Consider the following 24,947-nt stretch of genomic DNA (forward strand, 5'->3'; position numbering starts at 1 on the left):
TACCATAAAGGTCTGATTTGGTGGAGTGCTCCAGAGATGATTGTTCTTCTGGAAGGTTCTCCCATCTCCACAGAGATCAGGTGCTTGGTCACCTCCCTGACCAAGGCCCTTCTCCCCCGATTTCTCAGTTTGGCCGGGCGGCCAGCTCTAGGAAGAGTCTTGATGGTTCCAAACTTCTTCCATTTAAGAATGATGAAGGCCAATGTGTTCAGTGCTGCAGAAATGTTTTGGTACCCTTCCCCAGATCTGTGCCTCGACACAATCCTGTCTCGGAGCTCTACGGACAATTCCTTCAACCTCATGGCTTGGTTTTTACTCTGACATGCACTGTCAACTGTGGGACCTTATATAGACAGGTGTGTGCCATTCCAAATCATGTCCAATCAATTGAATTTACCACAGGAGGACTCCAATCAAGTTGTAGAAACATCTCAATAATGTTCAATGGAAACCGGATGCACCTGAGCAAAATTTAGAGACTCATAGCAAAGAGTCTGAATACGTATGTAAATAAGGTATTTCCGTTTTTTTTATTTGTAATAAATTTGCAAAAATGTCTAAAACACTGTTTTCGCTTTGTCATTATGGGTAGTATTGTATTGTGTGTAGATTGATGAGAAAAATAATTATAATTTAATCTATTTTAGAATAAGGCTGTAACGTAACAAAATGTGGAAAAAGTCAAGGGGTCTGAATACTTTCCGAATGCACTGTGTATATATGGTATAAATAAGCAGTAAGGCCCGAGGGGGTGTGGCATATGGCCAATATACCAGGGCTAAGGGCTGTTCTTATGTACGACACAACGCGGATACAGCCCTTAGCCGTGGTATATTGGCCATATACCACAACCCCCCGAGGTGCCTTATTGCTATTATAAACTGGTTACCAACGTAATTAGCAGTAAAAATACATGTTTTGTCATACCCATGGTATATGGTCTGATATACCACGGCTGTCAGCCAATCAGTATTCAGGGCTCGAACCACCCAGTTGTTTAATTATATATTATCCTATATGTTAGATAGATAGATAGGGTATACTGTGTGTTTTATGTTCCATCTATCTATCTAAGGTATGTATGATGTGTATCCTGTGTGTGTTTTCAGGCTGTCAGGAGAGACCCCGAGGAAAGGCCCAGCCACCATGCCGCTGTTCGGTAAATCCCACAAGAATCCCGCCGACATCGTCCGGACTCTGAAGGAGAACATGGCAATCCTGGTGAAACAAGACAAGAAAACAGATAAGGTGTCACACATCTTCATAACACTAGTCCTTACACCACGAATCCTCACTAAACAAATCCTTACAACACAAGTCCTTATAACAGTCCTCACAACACAAACCAGTACTTCCCTTAGAAAAGGCCCACAAGCAGGTGTTGTGTAACATTGCTGTGGGGGCCTCGGTGGACCTCTTCTATTTGATCCAATCAGTCAGTTGGTGTGGTTAATATTACGGTGGGCCTCTAGCTGACACTGGGCTGTGAATGTAGCATCGCTGCCTGGCCGGTCCTTCATTGCCACCCAGCTGTAAAGGCCCTCTCTCCACCATGGGACTGTTAGAGAGGGGCTGTCCAGACAGAACTCCCAGTAACCTGGCTCTAACCAGGCTGCTACCACACACAGCCAGGCTATAGTGATCTCAATACAGTCCACTCCTGTCATATGCAATGCTGATATCCAGAGCAAGTCATTAATAATGTGTGTTATGATTGGGCCTGAGGCTGAGACATTATTATTGTCGATCAACAATGACAAGCCTATAGGTTATAGGTTGAGAGCTTTTGTGAAAGAGCACAGTTGGAAAGATATGGCATATAGAAGCAAACCGGATGGACGTCATGAAAATGATCGGAGAGGTTGAGGGTAGAAGAAGTTCAGGAGTAAAAACAAACAAAATAGAATTATTGTAAAATTGACTGTCCATAAAATGTATAAGCTGGAAGTAGAGGCCTAAGCGTTGTTGTTCACTAGTTTTACTCCAATTAGGGAAGGGGTCGTGGGGTTGGAAAGTAATACAGGATAATAGTGGACGATATTGCCACTCCTATTTGCCATATCTTCAATTTAAGCCTACTAGAAAGTGTGTGCCCTCAGGCCTGGAGGGAAGCAAATGTTATTCCCCTACCTAAGAATAGTAAAGCCCCCTTAACTGGCTCAAATAGCCAACCAATCAGCCAGCTACCAACCCTTAGTAAACTTTTGGAAAAAATTGTGTTTGACAGGATAAAATGTTATTTCACAGTAAACTGACAACAGACTTTCAGCACGCTTATAGGGAAGGACATTCAACAAGCACAGAACTTACACAAATGACTGATGATTGGCTGAGAGAAATTGAGGATAAAAAGATTGTGGGGGCTGTTTTGTTAGACTTCAGTGAGGCTTTTGACATTATCGATCATAGTCTGTTGCTGGAAAAACGTATGCGTTATGGCTTTACACCCCCTGCTATATTGTGGATAAAGAGTTACCAGTCTAACAGAACAGAGGATGTTCTTTAATGGAAGCCTCTCCAACAAAATCCAGGTAGAATCAGGAATTCCCCAGGGCAGCTGTCTAGGCCCCTTACTTTTTTTCAATCTTTACTAACGACATGCCACTTGCTTTGAGTAAAGCCAGTGTGTCTATGTATGCGGATGACTCAACACTATACACGTCAGCTACCACAGCGACTGAAATGACATCAACACTTAACAAAGAGCTGCAGCTAGTTTCAGAATGGGTGGCAAGGAACTAAAAGCATTGTATTTGGGACAAATAATTTACTAAACCCTAAACCTCAACTAAATCTTGAAATGAATAATGTGGAAATTGAGAAAGTTGAGGAGACTAAATTGCTTGGAGTAACCCTGGATTGTAAACTGTCATGGTCAAAACATATTGATACAACAGTTGCTAGGATGGAGAGAAGTCTGTCTATAATAAAGCGCTGCTCTGCATTCTTAACAGCATTATCAACAAGGCAGGTCCTACAGGCCCTAGTTTTGTCGCACCTGGACTACTGTTCAGTCGTGTGATCAGGTGCCACAGAGAGGGACTTAGGAAAATTGCAATTGGCTCAGAACAGGGCAGCACGGCTGGCCCTTGGATGTACACAAAGAGCTAACAATAATATGCATTAAAATCTCTCCTGGCTCAAAGTGGAGGAGAGATTGACTTCATTACTACTTTTATTTGTGAGAGGTATTGACATGTTGAATGAACCGAGCTGACTGTTTGAACTACTGGCACACAGCTCGGACACCCATGCATACCTCACAAGACATGCCACCAGAGGTCTCTTCAGTCCCCAAGTCAGAAACAGACTATGGGAGGCGCACAGTACCACATAGAGCCATGACTACATAGAACTCTATTCCACATCAATTAACTCATGCCAGCAGTAAAATTTAATTTAAAAAACAGATACAAATACACCTTATGGGGGACTGTGAAGCAACACAAACATGGACACATGCATACAAACACACAGATTTTGTGTTGTAGATATGTGGTAGTACATTTTACTAGACGCTCTTATCCAGAGCGACTTACAGTTAGTGAGTGCATACATTTTTCATACTGGCCCCCTGTGGGAAACGAACCCACAACCCTGGCGTTGCAAGCGCCATGCTCTACCAACTGAGCTACAGGACGCCTACAGTAGAGTAGAGGCCTGAGGGCACACACTTAATGTTGCGAAATCTGTTATTAATGTATTGTAATGTTTTTAAAATGTATAACTGCCTTAATTTTGCTGGACCCCAGGAAGATCAGTGGGGATCCATAATAAATACAAATACCAGTGTCTACAGAGCTAAGTACTGTACCTCCATAGGGAGTCAACTAAATGTCTCCCTCTTGTGGTCAACTCAAGTATAATACCATGGCAGTTTCTTTATTAACAGCATAACATTATTAGCAGCAATACTGTTAGAAGTACATATTGTGCCTGTGTGTCTAACTGGTGTCCCTGTCCCAGGCGTCAGAGGAGGTGTCTAAGTGTCTTGTGGCCATGAAGGAGATACTATATGGGACCGGTGACAAGGAGCCTCACACAGAGACAGTGGCCCAGTTGGCCCAGGAGCTCTACAACAGCGGCCTGCTCATCTCCCTGGTGGAAAACCTTCAGGTCATCGACTTCGAGGTGAGACTGAGCCACAGCCGGACCCTCAGGGTCGTGTTCATTAGGCACCAAACGGAAGAAAACGGTCTGAAACAGGGAGGCTTGCGTTTTGAAACGTTTTCCATTGCATGTCCCCAGGGGAAGAAGGACGTGTGTCAGATCTTCAACAACATCCTGCGGAGGCAGATCGGCACCCGCAGCCCCACCGTCGAGTACTTCAGCTCTCACCAAGAGGTGCTGTTTGTGTTGCAAAAAGGGTGAGTTACACACACACTCTTCATGTACCACAGCTGACCAGAGCCATTGGTATGAGACTCAGTGACGCGTGGGTGCATCCCTCTCCTCCTGCAGGTATGAGACCCCTGGGTCGGCGCTGAACTGTGGCATCATGCTGAGGGAGTGTATCAGACACGAGCCCCTGGCCAAGGTGGTCCTCCACTCAGAACACTTCCAGGACTTCTTCAACTACGTAGAGATGGAGACCTTCGACATCGCCTCAGACGCTTTCGCCACCTTCAAGGTCAGATTACGCAAGATTTGAAAGCGTCTTTCGGTCCTGGAAAAACGTTATATTAAACCCATATTAATAAGACTAAGATGGGCCCGAGATGATATGCTAATCTTTACATTACTGTTGTATGACCATTTGTTTGAATAATAATAATAGGAAATAATAAGCCATTTAGCAGACGCTTTTATCCAAAGCGACTTACAGTCACGCGTGCATACATTTTTGTGTATGGGTGGTCCCGGGGATCGAACCCACTACCTTGGCGTTACAAGCGCCGTGCTCTACCAGCTGAGCTACAGAGGACCACGTTGAAAGTTGACTAAATGTATAGATCAGAAATGATTCGATGCAGCAGATGATATGCAATATACAATGTTTTGTTTTTGTGTGAATTAAAGTGACCACGTTTCCTCCCCCATTCACAGGACCTGCTCACAAGACACAAGGTCCTGGTAGCTGAATATCTAGAACAGAATTATGATGCAGTAAGTGACATGTTCAACATTCTGCTGCCCTGGGAGCATTTAACCTTTAGCAGATGGAGTTCATGGAAAGAAAATGGTTTTGTTGTTGCACCATCCACCCTCTGCCCTCTTCACAGAATGCATGAAGGAATGGGTGAATGCATTTGTCATCACACACTCGTACTCTCATTCATTGCCATTTACCAGATGAATACACTGAAGTGTGTGTACCGATAAACAACGTTTTGATTGATGACCCATCCTCCCATCCTCTACAATGAATGAGTGCATTTATACCACACATAACACACTTGCCACATACACTCCAGGCATCTATGGTCACTGGTTTTCCCTGCTTGCATAAGACCACCTTGTCTGTTGGTTGTAGTGTGGGGCTCAGGGAAGACCCCAGGGGAGAGCAGACAGGCCAGACTGGAGGCTGCTCGGGTTACAGGCCAGACACTACCCTACACTGGGCCGCACTAGGTTACAGAAGGCTGTCTTTCATGCCAAGGGCCCCTGGAGGCCTATCACTCACACAGGCCCAAACATCACCCCTGATAAGGGCCCTTTCAGACCTAACTGAGAGATGAGAGAAAATATCACAACTTTAATAGACATTCCATCCTATTAACTATCTGCAACGCCTATTTAATTCTATGAACATTTTTCCTCCACTTTCTTAGTTTTTTTGTGAATGTATTTTTGACTGTTGAGATGCAGCCACCCCTCAACCTGTTCCTTTGTGTCGTTGCAGATCTTTGACCAGTATGAGAAGTTATTGCACTCTGAGAACTATGTGACAAAGAGACAGTCATTAAAGGTGTGTTCTATAATTAGTTCACATTTACATGGATTATTTATAGACTAAAACTTTGCATGCTTTTATCGTGTTGATTATCTTGCTTCATAGTAAACATTTGCATACCCTGGTCTTTGTGTGTGTAGTTGTTGGGAGAGCTCCTGTTAGACAGGCATAACTTCACAGTGATGACCCGGTATATCAGCAAGCCTGAGAACCTGAAGCTGATGATGAACCTACTGAGGGACAAGAGCCCCAACATCCAGTTTGAGGCCTTCCACGTCTTCAAGGTACGACATAACAGCCGTTCCCTGAGCCGTTCATATACAAAGTCTGGCAAACTGGCCTCCATGTTGGCCCCAAACGTTCCATGGCAATACCATTTGGGTTCTTACTAGAATGTAATTGCAGACATAAATGTAATGTACAGAACTGACAGGCTGACCCCTCCATCCAGGTGTTTGTGGCGAACCCCAACAAGACGCAGCCCATCATAGATATCCTGCTGAAGAACCAGACCAAACTCATCGACTTCCTTAGCAACTTCCAGAAGGACCGATCGGACGACGAGCAGTTCAACGACGAGAAGACCTACCTAGTCAAACAGATCCGAGACCTGAAGAAACCCGCCTCTTAAAACCTTACCCCCCGTCCGTCCCCCAAACCCTTCCCCTTAGCTATGACCTTTACCCTAACCTTTACTTTTTATTGACCAAAAAAAAAAAAAAAAGACAAATACATTAACAATGATTCTATTTCAAATATCAAAGACATTGTCTTTTTATTGGTTACTTAAACTTTGCAGAGAATAGTTCTCCATCACTGATGTTTTTCTTTCTTTGTATTTACTTTTTCATGAACTATTTTATCATTAGCGTGTCACAACGGGACGTCTTGAGGAAGGTGATTTCCTCTCTTGGGGGGAACCAGATGGTTAAAGAGACCTCTAGGTGAATGGCTGAGTGAGCGGTGGAGACCACTGGGCGTCACTTTAATTGTGCAAAGATTTTTTGCAAATGTTTTCTTTTTCATTGCCACTTGCAGGCATGAGCCAGCTAGATAGTTCAGACTTCTTTCTTATTTTTTTTACATTTTTAGTCATTTAGCAGACGCTCTTATCCAGAGCGACTTACAGTTAGTGAATACATTTTTATACTGGCCCCCCCGTGGGAATACTTATACATCTTATACACCCCTAATCTTATACACCCCTAATCTAACCGCAGTACAACTGAAGTATCCACAATCATAGAAGGAATTGCTATTTTTCTATTAGAGGATCTAAATGGTATTCTGAATTGTTCCGATTCTAGAAAAGGTAGTAAGTAGTATTCTAGAATACTGTAACAGTATAAAAACACTAATGCTTCAGTCCCTGTACGTGTAGAACTCCTCTTCAGACTCCCATTCCCTGCTAGTCTTACTCCTATGGTTTACATGTTTCAAAGCTGTAGTAGGTCCTCTGACATTTGACAACTCTAAATTGGATCCTACAAGGAAAATATTAATGTCTCGTGATCAGCAGGGCCATTTTTTTTTTACTGCTAAGTTCTATTCTATACGTAGGTTGTCAATAGTTTTGATAAGTGATTCTCTTCAGATGGCTGGTAGCACTTTCTGTATCATTCAACGCGAAAGGATCTATTCCTTTTTGGTTTATTTTAAGCTGATTAAATAGTTTCTTGTTCAACAGGGCTCTAGCATTATCTTTCTTTTTTTTTTGTCTTGTGTATAAAAGCTGGTTTTAACCCATAAGTGAGTGCCAGTGTGGGTGACAGAAATCCCACTTCGGCACTTTTGGCTGACCTCAATTAAAAAGAGGGAGATTTTTCTTTCTGTACGAAAGTGATTTCTTTAACTTGTTTTCTTATTTAGATGGAGTGCAGTGGAGGGGGATGGTTGGAACACAGTAACAGTTAGAAACAGACAGTACATAGAGGTGCCTTTGTTTCTGTGTCCCCTTTGTATTTTAAATACTTTTCTAGGCGGAGCTTAATTCTTATTTAGAAAAATATGGTCTGTTTGAACATAGTCGTGATTTAAGGAATGAACCTTGAACTCACTATATTTGAGTTGTGCTGTTGAAGGAATATTTTACTTTGAAAAAACATGTTGCAGTTCATTAATCGCATCATGAAACTAGGAACCAGGAGGCCAAAAAACTCTGAGGACTATGATTGTCCAGGAAAGGTAACCGTTAACATACCAGTAAACTGGATTAGGTGGAACCATCTTGCTCTGAAAAAAAGATTACATGTAGCTTGTTTTGGGGATATCCAAATTAAATAACCTCACATACAAATTGAGCCAATGCATTTTTTTATCGCGGTGGTTGATCTTGTAAATTACGATCACATCTAAATTGAAAATATGAACTCATTAATATGGCTCTAATGTAATATTGACTAATAAATCAGATGGGCATCATGCCACGAACAAGTGATTGTTCTCTTAATTGCCAAATCATTTTTTTACAATTGGTAGATTGGACACGACACACAAGGGATAGTATCCTCAAAGCCATTCTAGCCCTCGGGAGGTGGATGGCGGGCGTTAAAAACAGGTTGAGACACATGGTGTCACCAGTTCAAAACCCAATGCGGCTTTTGTTTTCCAACCTACTTAAATATGTTTTTGTACATATCTACTGACATTCTAAATGACTAAAAGAATGAACAGCTTTAAATATATACAAAAACAATAGTGGTGCCCTCCCTCCTGCTGGCGCAGTGAACTAGGCACTGGGCTAGGGACCACAAGGTCACAGGTTCTAGTCTTGCCATGCCCAATTACCTTTCTCAAAAAATGTATATTTAGAGCCCTAGTCCCTCCCTGTATGCAAATTGAGATTCCCAATGTTAAGTCAAATATTGATGCCTTGAGTCAATGATTTTAGAGGGACTATTTAAATGGTTTGACAATCCAGATCAGTTTACACTTGTAAGATATCAAGAGGTAGTCAGGATGAATCATCATCAATTATTTTAATCGTCTACACCGGTCTAGAAATGTGGTCACAATCAGAATGTGGACAAGATCAAGGCGCATGTTAGCACCCGGTATAAACGGGGTTTCGGATGGCATAAGCTGTGACTGACATTGTTGGATTAAAATGATAAACAAGAGACTTAAAACATTGACCCATTTCAACCATGGGATTTCATTTGAAAAGAAATCCCATTGATACTACTGTACCACATTCTACTGTACCACATCACCAATAAAGGATAGAAATGCATACATTGTTTCCCGCTTTGTCATATTTTATATTGTTTTTTTTTGCTGTTAGCTGCTGATTGTTATCAGTTAAAGCAGTTACAACAAATCTATGGCATGCTTTGACAGTTTGGTAAAACTGATGAAACAATTCAAGGATGTAGGAGCCAACCCTGTCTAACAAAAAAGCTTAACAATTACAGTAACAGACAAAGCACAGTTGCGTGGGTCAAGAAGTTAGTATCCTTTCAGGCAAAGTGCAATATAGTAACGGTAGCCTGCACTGGCTGGGATGTGACTTGGATTCTTTAGGTCTGGAAGAACTATAGTAAATTTAAAAATACAATCAACAGTAGCCTTCATACAACTTTCATTGTAAACTCTTCAGACAAACAATTAGGTAACATGCATTTACAGTTCACTTATACATACAAGACTTGCAATGACTAAAAAAAAATATCTACATAAGCATTTATATAGTTATGTAGTACTATTTCCTTTGAATATACAGTCAGTCCTTTAAAATCACCTTGAGGTTACTCCTTGAAACTGTTCATCATTCATAAGGGAGTACGAAGAGCCCTTTGATTTTCCAACATTGTTAAAGTATCCTTCCTTACAGCCTTCCTTCTTTGAAGTAATCACTGATCTATATATGATTGGATAAATGAAATGTTTCCATTCCCAACAAGAGCCTGGGGACCTTAGCCTGGTGAAACCAGACTGAAAGCTACCTTACCATTGTTCAACAAACAAGAGAAAGGTCTGGAGGTGTTGCCGACCGTAACCTCTTATTGCATTGAAAGTCCTGTTCAGCCTGTCTCCCATGCTTCCCCACACATCCATCTGTAATCACAACAAGACATGGTAAACCGTGTGACATTACATCAGAGTCAAATCAGAGACGGTTAGCGAGCTGATCCGTCATCAGTATTGTGGTAAGTAGGTGGCAGCATGCACATTAGATTTGTGCGACCGCCAATACATTAGAGAAGAAGAAGACATTACGTCACTCTCTACAAAGTGACAAATGTCATGCTAACTAATGGTACAGAGAACGACAACTCACTGGTTAGATGAAGACCAGCATGTTCAGAGGCTCTCCTGGCCAGAGAGGACTTCTGCCACTGTGACGAAAACATGTTGTAAACACATTTTGTAAGAATATTACATCTGTAGAAAGGACTATTATGAGTATACCTCAATAGCCTAAAGAGGAAAACACAACGATATGTAAAAGCTGAATGGCAGACACCTAAGAGGAATCCATCCAGTTTTTTCTCATCAGTACAGATGAAGGAAAGATGAGGAGCGGAAAATACTATTGAGATGCTGCTACACCCATAGAAAACGATTCATCCGTCAATCAATGTAGGTACTCACAATGAACTTCAGGACTCCTTGGAGGCCGTCAAATCTGAGGTAGGAGATGTCTCCCTTGTCTTTGCCGCTGTCCAGGTCAGTGGTGTAGATCTGCTTGATCCCAGCTCCTCGGATCAGAGGGACACACTCATCACACGGACACTTAGTCACAAACAGCATGGTGTTCTCCTCCTCGTGGATCTCGGCACTCCTGGAAACGACAATCACATTTATTTATGTCATAATCCTTAAACCCAGCCATTAATTCCTGCCCCCTGGTCCGACTCCTCAGCTGTACCTCCTTGCATCCTCTCTGCCATCTGCATTGACCTGTAAGGACAGGTTGAGAGCAAATATACCCATGTACACCTTCCCTGTATTTCCTTCACCTACAGATGTAGGATCTTAATTTGATCACCCTGTTGCAAGAAAACTTTCCTTCAATGCAGGAAATGTAAAACTTGTAGTGTATTTGAGGTTTAAAAAGGCTTCGGAAGTTTGCCAATTCTACTTTGAAATTTCAGTCCCTTTACGAAAAATGTATCAACCCCTACAAAAATGTCCATTAATTATAATCCACATAATTCCCATTTCCTGCAATTAAGATCCAACATCTGTATCCTGTCCTCTCAGATCAGTGGAGATGAAGGGGGGGATATAAGGGGAGGAAGTCACTTAGGACTATTGAGATGCAGCCCATGTCTTTTGTCTCCCCCTCCTCCTGACCTGAAGGTGAGTGCGTTCTGCTCAGCGTGGATGATGTAGCGGTACTTCCTCCTCTGGCGGTCCTGCTGTTTGTTGTCCATCTGGGGGTACTCTCCGTACTCCGAGCCCACTGGGTAGGCATTGTACCCACAACCCACCAGGTAGAGCCGCCCTGTGCCATCACAACCACCCTAAAACAGGTGAGCACAGAACGCAGTGAATGCCAGTTTGATATTATCCCATTTTCATATTGAAATCTTTGTTACCAGCCAGGTTTTGGAATCTCCTTTCCACTTTATTTTTGTCATTATATTACAGAGGCAAAATACATAATATTAATGTACAGTTATGAGCATAGAAAATACAATAATGGTTTACTCACAGACTTCCCTTCTGCCCAAATGACAGCACCAACTCCAACCTTAGGGTCCTCTGGAATAGCAAGCAAGTAACACATTCAGACACGTTGCCAAATGGCCAATTTCAAAGGAATGTTCCATCATTTTAAACCTTCAGACAGATTGAACCACTACGGATTACAGCTTGTCCAGTTCGCCTTAAAACATGAACATATAATTAACCGTTTCAAAAATATTTTTGATTTCTTGAGTGAGTGGCTGACCAACCAATCAGAGAACTCCATTTCATAGCAGCTGTCGCTAACCACTAACGAGACTAGAATGCATTGTGGGATACCTTCTGTTCATCTGACATTTGATACCCCTCCAGGTTGACTCTCCAACAAAGGTGCAGTCAACCATTGGAGTTTACCAGTTATATCATAACAATAGTCTCTTCGCTCTCTTGTGTTTTTTATTTGTATTGCTTGGAACTCCTTTATGCGATTCCCCACAAAATGTGGTGACATGTCACATTTACAAAATGACTTCCTAGTTTGAAGGACTAATCTGGCTAGTATATAGACTACTATACAGATATTTAAGGGACCTGTTCTGTAGGCCAACAGTCTGGCCTGTATGATGCAGTGTCTGGCAATCTCCTGGGACACCCCCTGAGGCTGGGGCAGCTCCGAGGTTGCAGGCTGGGAGTCCTTCCTGTAGAAGCCGTACTGGAGAAGAGGCACACTAGCAGCTACTGAGGCAAGAACCCCGACCAGCTCCCTCATGTTCTGACGCAGGTTGGAGAAGTACGGCTCCATGCAGAAGTTCTCCAGACCTGTAGCAAGACAGTGTCAAATCATCATTTATAAACACTGTTTACCATTCATTCAACAGGATCTACTCAACAGATGGCGTGGCACGCGGCCTCTTGAGCAAAGGATTTCTATCCTCAAACTTACCCATATTGAGTTAGCCAATATAGCCCAAATACAGCTAGCCAGTGAACACAAACTAGTTAACAAGTATGGTTGAATGGATGTACTACGGACCTATTTTGGTGAGAATGTCACGGTGGAGCTGTTCGTGTGGGATTAGGAACTCTTTGGAGAAAGTGTCCAGGTTCCGTCTCCTCTGCTTCCAGAAGAAGTCCCCAGCGTCCAGGCCAGGGTCGTCCCCCGACACCCTCTCCATGAAGTCACACCCCCTGGAGGTCTCCTCCACAAACTGCTGCAGGCCGGGGGCCACGGGCTGCACCAGCACACTGATGTGGGGCCGGCTGTTGGACTTGAGCTTCTTGGATGCAATGGCGTCCAGCACGGCCTCCTGGGAAATGGAGTCCGTCCCGTTAGGCCCTACCGCCAGCAGACTCATCTCAGGGTCACCAGGCCAGAAGGAGATGCGGCTCACCCCAGCTGGAGATGACAGACAAGACTTTAGAAGTGAACTCTCGTTGTGTGTGTGAGTGTGTGTGTGTGTGTGTGTGTGTGTGTGTGTGTCCTCACCATTGATAAGCATCTTGAGGCAGGTAGCGCAGGGTCTCCTTGAGAAGTAGAGGTCTGAGGAAGCCAGCCTGGGCCCGTGTCTGATCACAGCTACCTGCCCCACGTGGAGCTCTGGACCGGAGCAGTGAAGACCCACCACCCTCTGGTCCCGAACCACCACCAGGCCTGTACCCCGCGTCTGACAGAGAAAAAGACAGGAGGTAAGGGAAAAAAGCGATGATGCTCAATATGGTAATTTATTGCATGTTATCTATAGAAAATACAAAATAAATATGTTTTATTGTCACATACACCGAATAGGTGCAGTGAAATGTGTTATATCACATTTACATAAGTATTCCCACCCTTTACTCATTACTTTGTTGAAGCACCTTTGGCAGTGATTACAGCCTTGAGTCTTCTTGGGTATGACGCTACAAGCTTGGCACACCTGTATTTGAGGAGTTTCTCCCATTCTTCTCTGCAGATCCTCTCAAGCTCTGTCAGGTTAGATGGGAGCGTCGCTGCACAGCTATTTTCAGGTCTCTCCAGAGATGTTCGATCGGGTTCAAGTCCGGGCTCTGGCTGGGCCACTCAAGGACAATCAGAGACTTGTCCCAAAGCCACTCCTGCGTTGTCTTGGCTGTGTGGCTTAGGGTCGTTGTCCTGTTGGAAGGTGAACCTTCGCCCCAGTCTGCAGTCCTGAGCACTCTGGAGCAGGTTTTCATCAAAGATCTCTCTGTACTTTGCTCCGTTCATCCCTCGATCCTGACTAGTCACCCAGTCCCTCCCCACAGCATGATGCTGCCACCACCATGCTTCACCGTAAGGATGGTGCCAGGTTTTCTCCAGACGTGACGCTTGGCATTCAGGCCAAAGAATTCAATCATGGTTTCATCAGACCAGAAATCTTGTTTCTCATGGTCTGAGAGTTCTTTAGGTGCCTTTTGGCAAACTCCAAGTGGCCTGTCATGTGCCTTTTACTGAGGAGTGGCTTCCGTCTGGCCACTCTACCATAAAGGCCTGATTGGAGGAGTGCTGTAGAGATGGTTGTTCTTCTGGAAGGTTCTCCCATCTCCACAGAGGAACTCTGGAGCTCTGTTAGAGAGACCATTGGGTTCTTGGTCACTTCCCTGACCAAGGCTCTTCTCCCCCGATTACTCAGTTTGGCCGGGCGGCCAGCTCTAGGAAGAGTCTTGGTGATTCCAAACTTCTTCCATTTAAGAATGATGGAGGCAACTGTGTTCTTGGGGACCTCAATGCTGCAGAAATGTTTTGGTACCCTTCCCCAGATCTGTGCCTCGACACAATTCTGTCTCGGAGCTCTATGGACATTTCCTTCGACCTCATGGCTTGGTTTCTGCTTTGACATGCACTGTCAACTGTGGGACCTTATATAGACAGGTGTGTGCCTTTCCAAATCATGTCCAATCAATTGAACTTACCATAGGTGGATTCCAATCAAGTTGTAGAAACATCTCAAGGATGATCAATGGAAACAGGATGCACCTGAGCTCAATTTCGAGTCTCATAGCAAAGGGTCTGAATACTTATGTAAATAAGGTATTTCTGTTTTTTATTTTTAATACATGTTCAAAAATGTCTTAAAACCTGTTTTCGTTTTGTCATTGTGGGGTATTCTGTGTATTTTGATGAGGGGGGAAAATAATGTAATCCATTTTAGAATAAGGCTGTAACATAACAACATGTGAAAAAAGGGAAGGGGTCTGAATACTTTCCGAATGCACTGTAGGTCAAACTTACAAAGTAATTATAGTTTATGTCTTCTGGTTCCTCCTTGGGGAACAGTTCCATCCATAAACTCAGCAGGGTGAAGAGGTTAACCTTGGCCAGCCTAGGTCCATGACCTAAAAACACACCATAGAAAGACAGGATTACAAACAGGGAAGGCAAGTGAGTGTTTTCTCCACTAGATCTTTGCTGCTCCCAAGTGATAACAGTTTGAGCTCAATAAAGATATTCTTTAGGAGAAGCAAACATTGGGCAGACATTCACTTCCTCTTCCCACTGCAACCCTGGAGCACTGACATAGAATGTGAAATTGTTGGCCAGTACATTTCTCTTCAAAACATGTATGTTGTTCTGGCATTCATAGGGGAGAACAACCAAACTGGGGCTTGATCCAGCAACCCTGCTATTACAGAGCAAGCCCAGCTGACCTGTCCAGTGCCATAAAGGTCAAGACCTCTTTGCAGAAGCAGTCACGTTATCCTTGGGACGTCCCTACCCTAAACCCCTACCGTTTTACATTTCAACTTCAATGGGGTGACGTCAGACAGAGTTGGACGCACCTACCCTAAACTTCAATGGGGTGACGTCAGACAAAGTTGGGACGCCCCAAGGATCCCATTTAGACATTTCCAGCCAGTCACTAGGGAGGCTACAGACGTGTGGGTTCAAACTAATAAAAGCGTAGACGGTGACAAAATGACGTCTTTATTTTCAATATGCCTCAACGTTCAGAGTTCAGTGAGTAGAAATATTGTATCGAACAGTAAAAACATTCGCAGCATTCTCTGTCAAGCTGTCAACACGCCACTGGATGACAGCGCAGGAGTCTCACCTTGTACTTTGGTGTCGGTTTGTGTGCTGGCTTCCATTACATCGCGATTTCCTTTGCAGTTGCATGATGCAGCACAGGTTGGTTTCAAATCCTGATTTAAGTGTGCGGTATCCATTGTTGCCATTCAATCAATTGAATGAAAAATGTAGCTAAGGTCTCCAAACAAGGCAAATACGTATGATCATTTTATATAAGGTTATTCCTAAATCTTCTGACGTGGTACAAATAGGCGGAGCTTGTCATGCACCCAACCCCCAGAACTGTCAAAGGCGGTGTGTTCGTTTTAACCGTTCTGCATTCTTGGTTGCAATTGAAAAATAAGATTTATCAGATTACATCTGTATTCCGTTACACATCTGTATTCCGTTATTAGTTTGTCATTTCATTCATGACGTGATAAACTAAAGAATAATGGTATTCATTAGGCTAGTGTCTCTAGGATTAGAGAATGTGTGTGATGGCCTCTAGATGGAAGCATAACGACAAGTTTGTAATTATCTCTGTCATTGCTCATATGAATGTTTGAAACAATACAAGGATATATGAAGTCATTTCTAACGCATCATCCAACATTGTATACAATAATGTAGTTTCGTTTATTTCAAAGTGGTTGCTTCTCATGACTTGCAAGTCGATAAACATGTTGAGAATTGTGGCACCAATAGCAACTGTTTCCATCCTAAACAATTGTCAATATTTCTAAATAAATGTAATTGCAAAATAAACATAAGCAACTTTTAAAAAAATAGAAGAATACAATGCATTGAATTCAAATGTCAGTACAAACACGGGGGGGGGGGGGATCTCAACCAAAGGAATGCTATAAGTAATATTACAAAATTGAGATAATACCTCATTTTTTTGTAACAATAATAAAGTTGACAGTAACAAGTTTTATATGGTCCAAATGTTTTGTTTTCTGTCTGGTAAAAGAACTGATGAGTTGAAAACCAAGTTCCTGCTCAGTGTTGCATTACATCACCATGTTCATCTCAAGTCTAGAATTAAAGTGCCTGAATTAATAAATGACTGTCAGTCCACAGCATATTACTATTCATATTAAAACTGTCATTTCCTCAAAACATCCACAGGCTCTGAACCACCAACCCTGTAAAATATATTTCTGGCCTGCCACTTCCAACCCTTCAACAGTAGAGCAAAGTACACAACTTTAATGCAACAAAAAAAGTATGCAAATCAGGGGGGGGGGGGGGGGGGGTTGACTGCCATCGCCTGCATCGGTGCATTAGCCGTCACCAGACATTGTCAGGAATGTAACAGTGTCCATCTTAAGCTAGATCAATGGTCCTCCAATTAAACTGGTGCTAACTGAGCAGTCTGATGCCATTTAGCAGGTTTGTAAACATGCAGTGACAGACAATGACCTCTGATGTCACTGTTTTGACTGGCAGAGGAACTTCCTCTCCTCCCCACAGCGCCACCTGTCTATGTGGAATATTAGGCGCATAGGCAGGGACTGGATTTGGCTTCTTTGGCTGTGTAACTGGAGGTGGGCCATAGTCACCAGATGACCACGCCAGACGTCTTCTCAAAGGATTAATAATATGGCAATTTAGAGACCCGGTTCAAGCTAGCCGTTTCCATGTTCATACCACTTCTTTCTTTGTCCTTTCTACCATGGCCAAATGGTGTCAAGCCAAAGCAGTTCACGCTCGCCCTTTCCTCGTCCTTCCTTCGGGGCTGCTCAGTGGTCAGTCAGTTCTTGAAGGCCCCACAGCGGCTGGCTCTGCAGATGAACTCTTTGAGCATGTTGCCATCGATTTGCCAGAAGGCTGCAGTCTGGGTCACCTCGGTCAGGTGGTTCACACAGAACTTGAAGCAGAACTCCTCCAGGTCCTACAGGGAAGCGATCACATCCAGTTACAGTATGAACACAGGTCCAGTATACAGCAGGGGTCAGAAAAGACTGTAAAGTCACCAGGAATTCAGCAAAAAAATAGTTTAGCATAAGGTAATCAAGATATTAAATGATAATGTTTTTTAAAATAAAATCAATTTTTGGCCTTAGATGTGGTCAATTTGCAGAGTACAACTTATTATAATTATGTTCCGGCCCCCCAACCATCCACAACGCATTATAAATCGGCCTGCGGCTGAATCTAGTTGCCTACCCCTGGTATACAGTATCTAAATAGGTATAAGATGGTATTTGAGGTCATCTGACTAATATGCCCATAATGACACGGCTAATGTGTCTTATATGAGGCAGCCTGAAGAAGCTTGTGGTAACCAGTAAGCATCTGAGCTATTAACCCTTAGTAGTGACGCTCTGTCACAGTGTCTGTTTCACCTCAGCGTCGTATCGCACGGCGGCAGAGAGCAGAGAGAAGGCGTTCTCCACGGTGATGCCTCTCTTGATGATGTGTTGACACAGGCGCTTCAGACGGTTCTCACAGTAGGATGTGGCCAGGTCCAACAGGCCTGAAACAGACAGAGTTAGTCCACACACAGCAGCATTCCTATGGATGGACCTTAACTCAATAAAGTCATTTGTTTTGAGTCTGGGGCCCTGTATGAATCCTAAACAGGATTCCTGCTTCAGTCCAACTCACCGATGGCGTCCTCTGGGGGCAGGTCTACGTTGTCAGTGTAGAGGAACTCCAGGAAGGAGCGGTAGACTGGGTAGGAGAACTGGTCGATCTCGATCACCTCCTTCATGTCCTCAGTCCAGTGGGACTGGAACATGGAGCGGAAGTGTTCACACCTGACAGAAAAAATTATGGACATTGTTAGGTTATGTCGTGTTATGTCAAGTTATGTCTATAGCCAGTAAAACCTATTGGAAAGGCTAAAACTAGAAAAGGTATATTTTCTGAAGAAAATGTGTGTGATTGCTTCAGAAGTATAAACATATATGTTTTACTCAAATCCACACACCGGATCTTGAGCACGGCCTTGTGTACGTGGATGTATTTCCCATCCACGCTGAACTTGAGATCGGACGTCTCCGGGCTGTCAAACTCTTTCCTCAGAGACTGGGCCACAGTCAGGAAGTCATCATGCTCTATGACAGAACACAATGCCTTAGCTGGGAATCATGGTGTGTGTCTGTGAAAGGGTTATCCTAGATCATTGGTTAAGGGGACCTTCTACTTAGAGGTCAGAAGAAAAAAAAAAAAACATTTCATTACAACCAAGTTACATACTGCACCTTTAAATAACATGTAATAATTGATGAAATGAACTCACCCATGGAGAGTAGCCTCCACATGACAGAGGGCGTAGCGAAACAGCCGAAGACGTCGTCAGTGCTTGAGAAGTGTGTGAGGTGTGGCAGCACGATTGACTGACCCCTACACTGGCCCCACATGTACACCTGGCCGCTCTGGGTCTTACAGGCAGACGTGTGTGTGGAGTGGCACGCCGCGATCTCCACTATCCTGCTGGGGGAGGGGGAGGAGTGTGTTACAGACTAACATACATACACAGTCCACCAGGTAACGGTACTCTCCTGTGTCTTTTGACCACTATAAGAAGTTCTGTAATTCTTAAGTGCATTGTGTTTCTTCACACATCTCCCTACTCTGTCTCTCTGTGCCACGCCTCTTCAGTGTTTTCCCTTGTCCTTTTGCTGCCTACGGCGGGCCTCTCTCCCTCTCCCCTTTAAGACGAAGACAGGAAACACACAAAAAGAGAAGGGAGAATGACAGGACACTGCTGACATCGCTGGTGTTCCATGAGTTTAACTAGATGGGATATACACTATATATATACAGAAAAGTATGTGGACAACCCTTCAAATTAGTGGATTCGGCTATTTCAGCCACACCCGTTGCTGACAGGTGTATAAAATCGAGCACACAGCCATGCAATCTCCCCAGACAAACATTGGCAGTAGAATGGCCTTACTGAAGAGCTCAGTGACTTTCAACATGGCACCATCATAGGATGCCACCTTTCCAACAAGTCAGTTTGTCAAATTTCTGCCCTGCTAGAGCTGCCCCAATCAACTGTAAGTGCTGTTATTGTGAAGTGGAAACGTCTCGGAGCAACAATGGCTCAGCCGCGAAGTGGTAGGCCACACAAGCTCACAGAACAGGACCGCCGAGTGCTGAAGCGCGTAGCTCATAAAAATAATCTGTCCTCGCTTGCAACACACTACCGAGTTCCAAACTGCCTCTGGAAGCAACGTCAGCATAATAACTGTTCTTTGGGAGCTTCATGAAATGGGTTTCCATGGCCGAGCAGCCGCACACAAACCTAAGATCACCATGCACAATGCCTAGCGTCAGCTGGAGTGGTGTAAGCTCAGCGCCATTGGACTCTGGAGCAGTGGAAATGCGTTCTCTGGAGTGATGAATCACGCTTTCCATCTGGCAGTCAGATGGACGAATCTGGGTTTGACAGATGCCAGGAGAACGCTCTACCTGCCCCAATGCATAGTGCCAACTGTAAAGTTTTGGTGGAGGAGGAATAATGGTCTGGGGTTGTTTTTCATGGTTCGGGCTAGGCTCCTTAGTTCCAGTGAAGGGAAATCTTAACTCTACAGCATACAATTACATTCTAGACGATTCTGTGCTTCCAACTTTGTGGCAACAGTTTGGGGAAGGCCCTTTCCTGTTTCAGCATGACAATGCCCCCGTGCACTAAGTGAGTTCCATACATAAATGGTTTGTCGAGATCGGTGTGGAAGAACTTGACCGGCCTGCACAGAGCCCTGACGTCAACCCCATTGAACACCTTTGGGATGAATTGGAACGCCTACTGCGAGCCAGGCCTAATTGCCCAACATCTGTGCCCGACCTCACTAATGCTCTTGTGGCTGAATGGAAACAAGTCCCTGCAGCAATATTCCTTTCTTCTAGTGGAAAGCCTTCCCAGAAGAGTGGCGGCTGTTATAGCAGCAAAGGGAGGACCAACTCCATATTAACGCCCATGATTTTGGAATGAGATGTTCGATGAGCAGGTGTCCACATACTTTCGGTCATGTTGTGTAGCTTATGTCAGAATTGACTTTTCGTAGCAAGTTAGGATAACTTATCCATCAGGTTAGGATAATTAACGTAGCAGGTTAGGATAATTAGGTTAAGGGTTAGCTAAAATGCAAAAAAACATTTGACGTCAATTTGACATAAACTGTATCCCGTCTAGCCATGGACCGCATTCCATGGACACAGAAGGTTGCTGGTTTTGTTGTGACATCTGTCTTGTAGCTTTATCTCAAGGCCAACCTGAGGCTCATTCAAGAGTGTTATGACATGTTACACAACGTTCAGAGATAAAAAATGAACATGGCAAAGATCTATTCAGAATTAAATCCCAATAACTCATTTCCATGTTTTCAGTGAAAAGTTCATACTTGTCAAGTGTCAAACCCATTTGTACCCCAGCCCACAACATAATGGCCCTCTCTCTCTCTCCCCTCCATACTCCATTCTAGTTTTGTTTCATTGTGACAGGGACAATGTCAACTCAGAGACAGATTATTCCAGATCTGGTGTGTGAGCCAATATATGGACCTATGCAGTGTTACCGTATGGACCCACACTGGATGGAATACAACAGAGAAGACAAAGAGAAGAGAGAACTAACCATGGGTCTCTGAAAGATGACAGTACCAACGGGTGATTTCTGGGGGGCGGTAGCAGCCACCAGAGCTACATCTCAATCCTGTGTATGTGTACTCTCCCTTACCTCTCCTTCTCAGCCATGATGTGTACAGGACTGAGCTGGTTGCTCTTGTTGCCAGTCCCCAGCTGTCCGTAGGTGTTAGCCCCCCAGGCATACAGCAGGCCCTCGTCTGTTAGAGCCAGGGAGTGGGCATAGCCTGACGCTATCTGGAAGACGAGGCCATAAGGGTTTTACACAGTGGGAGTGGACAGCAACAATGGTCAGGGCTCAATTCTGTTTTGTATTAGTTTGAGTTGAAGTAGACATGAGTAGACGATTCAGACAGAGACATACAGGTGGTGATAGTGTCCACTACTGTCCAGTCTTACCTGTAGTACACAGAGACCCTGGAGGGCTGCCAGGCGACAGGGGGTCAGCTGGTTACCGTTGTTGCCCACTCCCAGCTGGCCATTCCCGTTGTAGCCCCAGCCAAACACCTGCAACACACACAGGCCACGGTAGTCAGCAAGATCTTCCTTTATGTATATGGTGCTATATAACATTTTGCTTTGACTTTTACTGGACCGGAGGGAACTATCCTGTATAAACCTATCCTTCCCATAGGCTTAGTCTCTCACCTCCCCATTGTCGAGCACGGCCATGGAGGAGGTCTGTCCACAGGCGATGCCCATCACCACTTTACCCTGCAGGCAGTTGGACACCCTGCGGGGGGTTGGCTGGTTGGCTGTGGCGCCTGAACCCACCTGGCCACAGTTGTTGTAACCCCACGCAAACACCTAGCGGATACAATCATATATACACCATTGTCAACCCTGTACACACACAGTCCCACTGTCAAGCCTGTATACACACACACATACTGTCAACCCTGTACACACACACCGACTGTCAACCCTGTACACCCAATCACACCTAGTGACCAGTGATCCTAGGTAACCATCATATTAGGTAATGTTGTAGCTATCCCTTTACAGTGCTGAGTAATGTATATTTCAACACATCCAAGATAGCCCTAAATAGATACTATTGGAAATCAGCAGTCATTTCCACATCAACTCTTCAATCGTGTGTGAGACCAGGCCAGTGGGCCTGGGGTATATGCAGCCAGCCTGGACACAGTGAACAGAGATAATACCTTCCTAACCTGCTGCTGGGATAAACATAAACCAATTAAAGAGACAGACAGCCAAGACAAGTGACCACTGATCAGCCCTGGTTAGAAAACTTGAACCTTACAGGGTTCCATAGTCCATTCCACACACTGACAGGTTACACATGACCTCAACCAATACTCCAATCATGTTCATGAACAGAGTTTTTATTCTCTTGAACATTATGTACCTAGCAGGAGCATTAAGTCACTGATATCTTGAAACAGGCTTATTTGGGTTCAGGGTTACAAGTGCATGTAAAAGGATTTAAACAAGTACATTTCCCCTTCTATCCCCTCACCTCTCCATCGTGTGTCAGGGCCAGAGAGTGATGGGACCCACAGGCCACTTGTGTTATTTTCTTGTTCTGCAGGTTGGTTGATACCAGGATGGGCGACACCCCCTGGTTGGTGGTCCCGTTGCCCAGCTGGCTGTATCCATTGTGCCCCCAGGCAAACAACTCTCCCCCTGAGAGACAAACGCACCAAATTAACACAGAGCTATTTAAGTATGCTGCACTATGACAATTATACATGCTTTTGGTAGAGTTTGGTACAGTTCTCGTAACGTGGCAACGTTGCCATTTGGTGGTGGGTAAAAAAGGTAAGGCTGGTGGGCAGCATACCTTCTGTGGCCAGTAAGACGTGTGGTCCACTGCCATAGCTGAGACTGACCACCTTCTTGCCTTGGAGGAAGTCTAGTTTCTTAGGGACCATGGTGCTCTGACTGTCTCCTGTCCCCAGACAGTTACTGCAGTTCAGCCCAAACACAAACACCTACAGGGGGATCAGAGACAAAGATGAAGGGGAGGAGACAGGAAGAGGATGCCATTACATTTAATTATTTAATCAAGATAGTCCACTCAGTAACCATTTCCACTGCTTTCCAGAGAGTCCTGCACTCCATAAAAACAAAGTAATTCTATACAAATCGAGACACCCCCAGTCTCACCTCATCGTTGTGGGTGATGTAGATGGCTTCGTTGGCCGAGCTGCCGAAGACGCAGGCCTGCCTGATGCTGGAGACCTCCTGGGCTCCCAGCAGGGTGAAGAGGGGCCACTTCCCCACGTCCACCATGGCTAGGTACCTCACTCTGGCTCTCCGCGATGGGGGGGTCGGGGTGAGGACGGGGGCGGGAGGCACAGGAGGGGCAGGGGAGGGAGAAGCAGGGGCTGTGAGGCCACCACTGTCCCCGCTAACACTGTTACAAGACAACCATCAAAGACACACACGTACAAAACACTCCGTCTTAGTCTAAACCTCAGTGGTGAGGCACCCTGGTTTCAATGGTGTTCATAAATGAAAATGAAAAATAAATTAAATAATGCATGCACTCTGGATAAGAGCGTCTGCTAAATGACTAAAAATTTAAAAATAAAAGTTAATAAAACCAAATAAATTGCTCAAAAGGTAAGTTAGACATGACTACAGGACTTTATAATGCCATCTCTGGATGCTTATGATGATATCGACATGGTTTTAAATAGTTTTGGGCCATACAGACAACATGCAGATGGAGGTGTAATGGCTACTTTTTTGGCAAACGTTCCCATCCAGATCTTTTAACTGTCTAATACAGTTGGTTAAATAGTTTGATGACTAGCTAGATAGCTAACTAAATTAGCATTGCAGAGTCAACGCATCTCTGGCCAGATACTCTGTTGCCCATTGGGATTACAATCTTGAATCTCAGCCACAACAGATGCGACATACATTAGCCTCCTAGCTGGCTAACAGTAGTTAGCTTACCTTCTGCCAGGTAGCAAACTAGCTTGCGACATGGTAACGCTCACCTAGCAGTCACTGGTCAAGCTAGCGATGTACTACGTTGAAGGCTGCACCCGTGGCAGTCTCCCTTTGCTGTTTACCGTTCGCTGGCTATATACAAAGCAAGCTAGCCTAGCACCTAGCTAGATTCAGCGCTGACTAATATAGCTAGCAAGCTGTAACGTTACTGTATCTAAAGCATCGCTCCATCATATCATCAAGAAAACTGAGGAGAGAAACAAGAGAGACATTTAACCGCTAGAATATTAATAAACCTACCTCAAGTAAATATGATTTGGAAGCACGATTACCAGAATAAAGCTGTCACTTGGTTGTCGTCGCTGATGTGAGGATGCCAAATGTACCGGGCAGCAGTTTTGAGTTTAGCGATAGTGTTTTCCGCTTGTTCCCCAGTCCAGATCTTTGGTCCAGATGGAACCACGCTGACGTCATGGGCTGAACGAAGGCGCCTAGCCTGGGTGCCAGTCTTGTTTTTCTCTTGCCAACTCCTTATGCAAGGAATGGGAATTAAGAATATAACCGTTTTCAGCACTCGTGTTTTTTGTTGTTTTTGTTTTTAAATAGTCATAGGCCCAATTCAAATAATACAAACCATACACCATTATTTCCCCCCCTTGCGCTAATAACACCCCACTGCTTTCCCCAATCAAATCCCAGATCTGCGCAATGAGGGAGGATGCATTTTGAGTATAGAGGAACTGAGAAAGCCTGTTGGTACAGCCTCTAAAAGAAGAATGTGAAAGAACCGGTTATCATGTGACCACTATGTTTCTGTTCTGAAACTCAAACTCAGTTCTATTCACTTTGAGCTAGTCTCTAGTCACCGGAGGGCAGCAAGTG

The 24,947-nt window shown here is 44.2% G+C and overlaps 3 protein-coding genes across 6 annotated transcripts in view; 1 reads left to right on the forward strand and 2 right to left on the reverse strand.

Annotated features, from left to right (window-relative positions):
• Positions 1-9,125, forward strand: part of LOC311123615 (calcium-binding protein 39-like) — a 21,998-nt gene extending 12,873 nt beyond the window's left edge. The window contains exons 2-9 of the mRNA XM_084197847.1: positions 1,110-1,248; positions 3,967-4,131; positions 4,249-4,367; positions 4,462-4,630; positions 5,047-5,106; positions 5,843-5,908; positions 6,034-6,177; positions 6,345-9,125. Coding sequence (XP_084053973.1) covers positions 1,147-1,248; positions 3,967-4,131; positions 4,249-4,367; positions 4,462-4,630; positions 5,047-5,106; positions 5,843-5,908; positions 6,034-6,177; positions 6,345-6,524 — 1,005 coding nt within the window. The 5' untranslated portion in view covers positions 1,110-1,146 and the 3' untranslated portion in view covers positions 6,525-9,125. The remainder of the gene's footprint in view (positions 1-1,109; positions 1,249-3,966; positions 4,132-4,248; positions 4,368-4,461; positions 4,631-5,046; positions 5,107-5,842; positions 5,909-6,033; positions 6,178-6,344) is intronic.
• Positions 8,857-15,799, reverse strand: LOC311123614 (cytidine and dCMP deaminase domain-containing protein 1-like). Its single transcript, XM_084197846.1, has 10 exons — positions 15,577-15,799; positions 14,757-14,860; positions 13,014-13,191; positions 12,561-12,923; positions 12,119-12,346; positions 11,553-11,602; positions 11,192-11,361; positions 10,487-10,676; positions 10,173-10,230; positions 8,857-9,949 (listed from the first exon to the last, which is right to left on the reverse strand). Exons 1-10 carry the CDS (start codon positions 15,698-15,700, stop codon positions 9,849-9,851), a joined length of 1,566 nt encoding a protein of 521 aa, XP_084053972.1. The 5' UTR covers positions 15,701-15,799; the 3' UTR covers positions 8,857-9,848.
• Positions 15,800-16,143: 344 nt separating this feature from the next.
• On the reverse strand, positions 16,144-24,770 carry LOC311123619 (RCC1 and BTB domain-containing protein 1). Of its 4 annotated transcripts, XM_084197854.1 has the most exons (13): positions 24,366-24,446; positions 23,271-23,520; positions 22,945-23,095; positions 22,621-22,787; positions 21,786-21,944; positions 21,537-21,644; positions 21,232-21,374; positions 19,121-19,198; positions 18,787-18,980; positions 18,475-18,601; positions 18,150-18,301; positions 17,888-18,018; positions 16,144-17,433 (listed from the first exon to the last, which is right to left on the reverse strand). In XM_084197854.1, exons 2-13 carry the CDS (start codon positions 23,394-23,396, stop codon positions 17,293-17,295), a joined length of 1,677 nt encoding a protein of 558 aa, XP_084053980.1. In that variant the 5' UTR covers positions 23,397-23,520; positions 24,366-24,446; the 3' UTR covers positions 16,144-17,292. The 4 variants fall into 4 exon arrangements, with proteins under 4 accessions (XP_084053980.1, XP_084053979.1, XP_084053978.1 ...); XM_084197853.1 differs by lacking the exon at positions 19,121-19,198 and having other exon boundaries at positions 18,787-18,977; positions 24,398-24,770; XM_084197852.1 differs by lacking the exon at positions 19,121-19,198 and having other exon boundaries at positions 24,366-24,578.
• Between the last annotated feature and the right edge of the window lie 177 nt (positions 24,771-24,947).

Source organism: Coregonus lavaretus (genome assembly GCF_964263955.1).
Source record: "Coregonus lavaretus genome assembly, contig: HAP1_SCAFFOLD_638, whole genome shotgun sequence".
In the NCBI taxonomy this organism is placed as follows: domain Eukaryota; kingdom Metazoa; phylum Chordata; class Actinopteri; order Salmoniformes; family Salmonidae; genus Coregonus; species Coregonus lavaretus.

Bases quoted from the DNA above. Each gene is read 5' to 3' on its own strand.
- LOC311123614 (XM_084197846.1), bottom strand. From the start codon at position 15,700: ATGGCAACAATGGATACCGCACACTTAAATCAGGATTTGAAACCAACC. The intron at 11,603-12,118 runs GTCCCTTAAATA...TTGCTATTCCAG, and splicing joins ACTGTTGGCCTACAGAACAG to AGGACCCTAAGGTTGGAGTT. The intron at 10,677-11,191 runs GTCAGGAGGAGG...TGTCGTTTCCAG, and splicing joins CAGAACGCACTCACCTTCAG to GAGTGCCGAGATCCACGAGG.
- LOC311123619 (XM_084197854.1), bottom strand. From the start codon at position 23,396: ATGGTGGACGTGGGGAAGTGGCCCCTCTTCACCCTGCTGGGAGCCCAG. The intron at 23,096-23,270 runs GTGAGACTGGGG...ATCCCCCTGTAG, and splicing joins ACATCACCCACAACGATGAG to GTGTTTGTGTTTGGGCTGAA. The intron at 22,788-22,944 runs GTATGCTGCCCA...TTTGTCTCTCAG, and splicing joins CGTCTTACTGGCCACAGAAG to GGGGAGAGTTGTTTGCCTGG.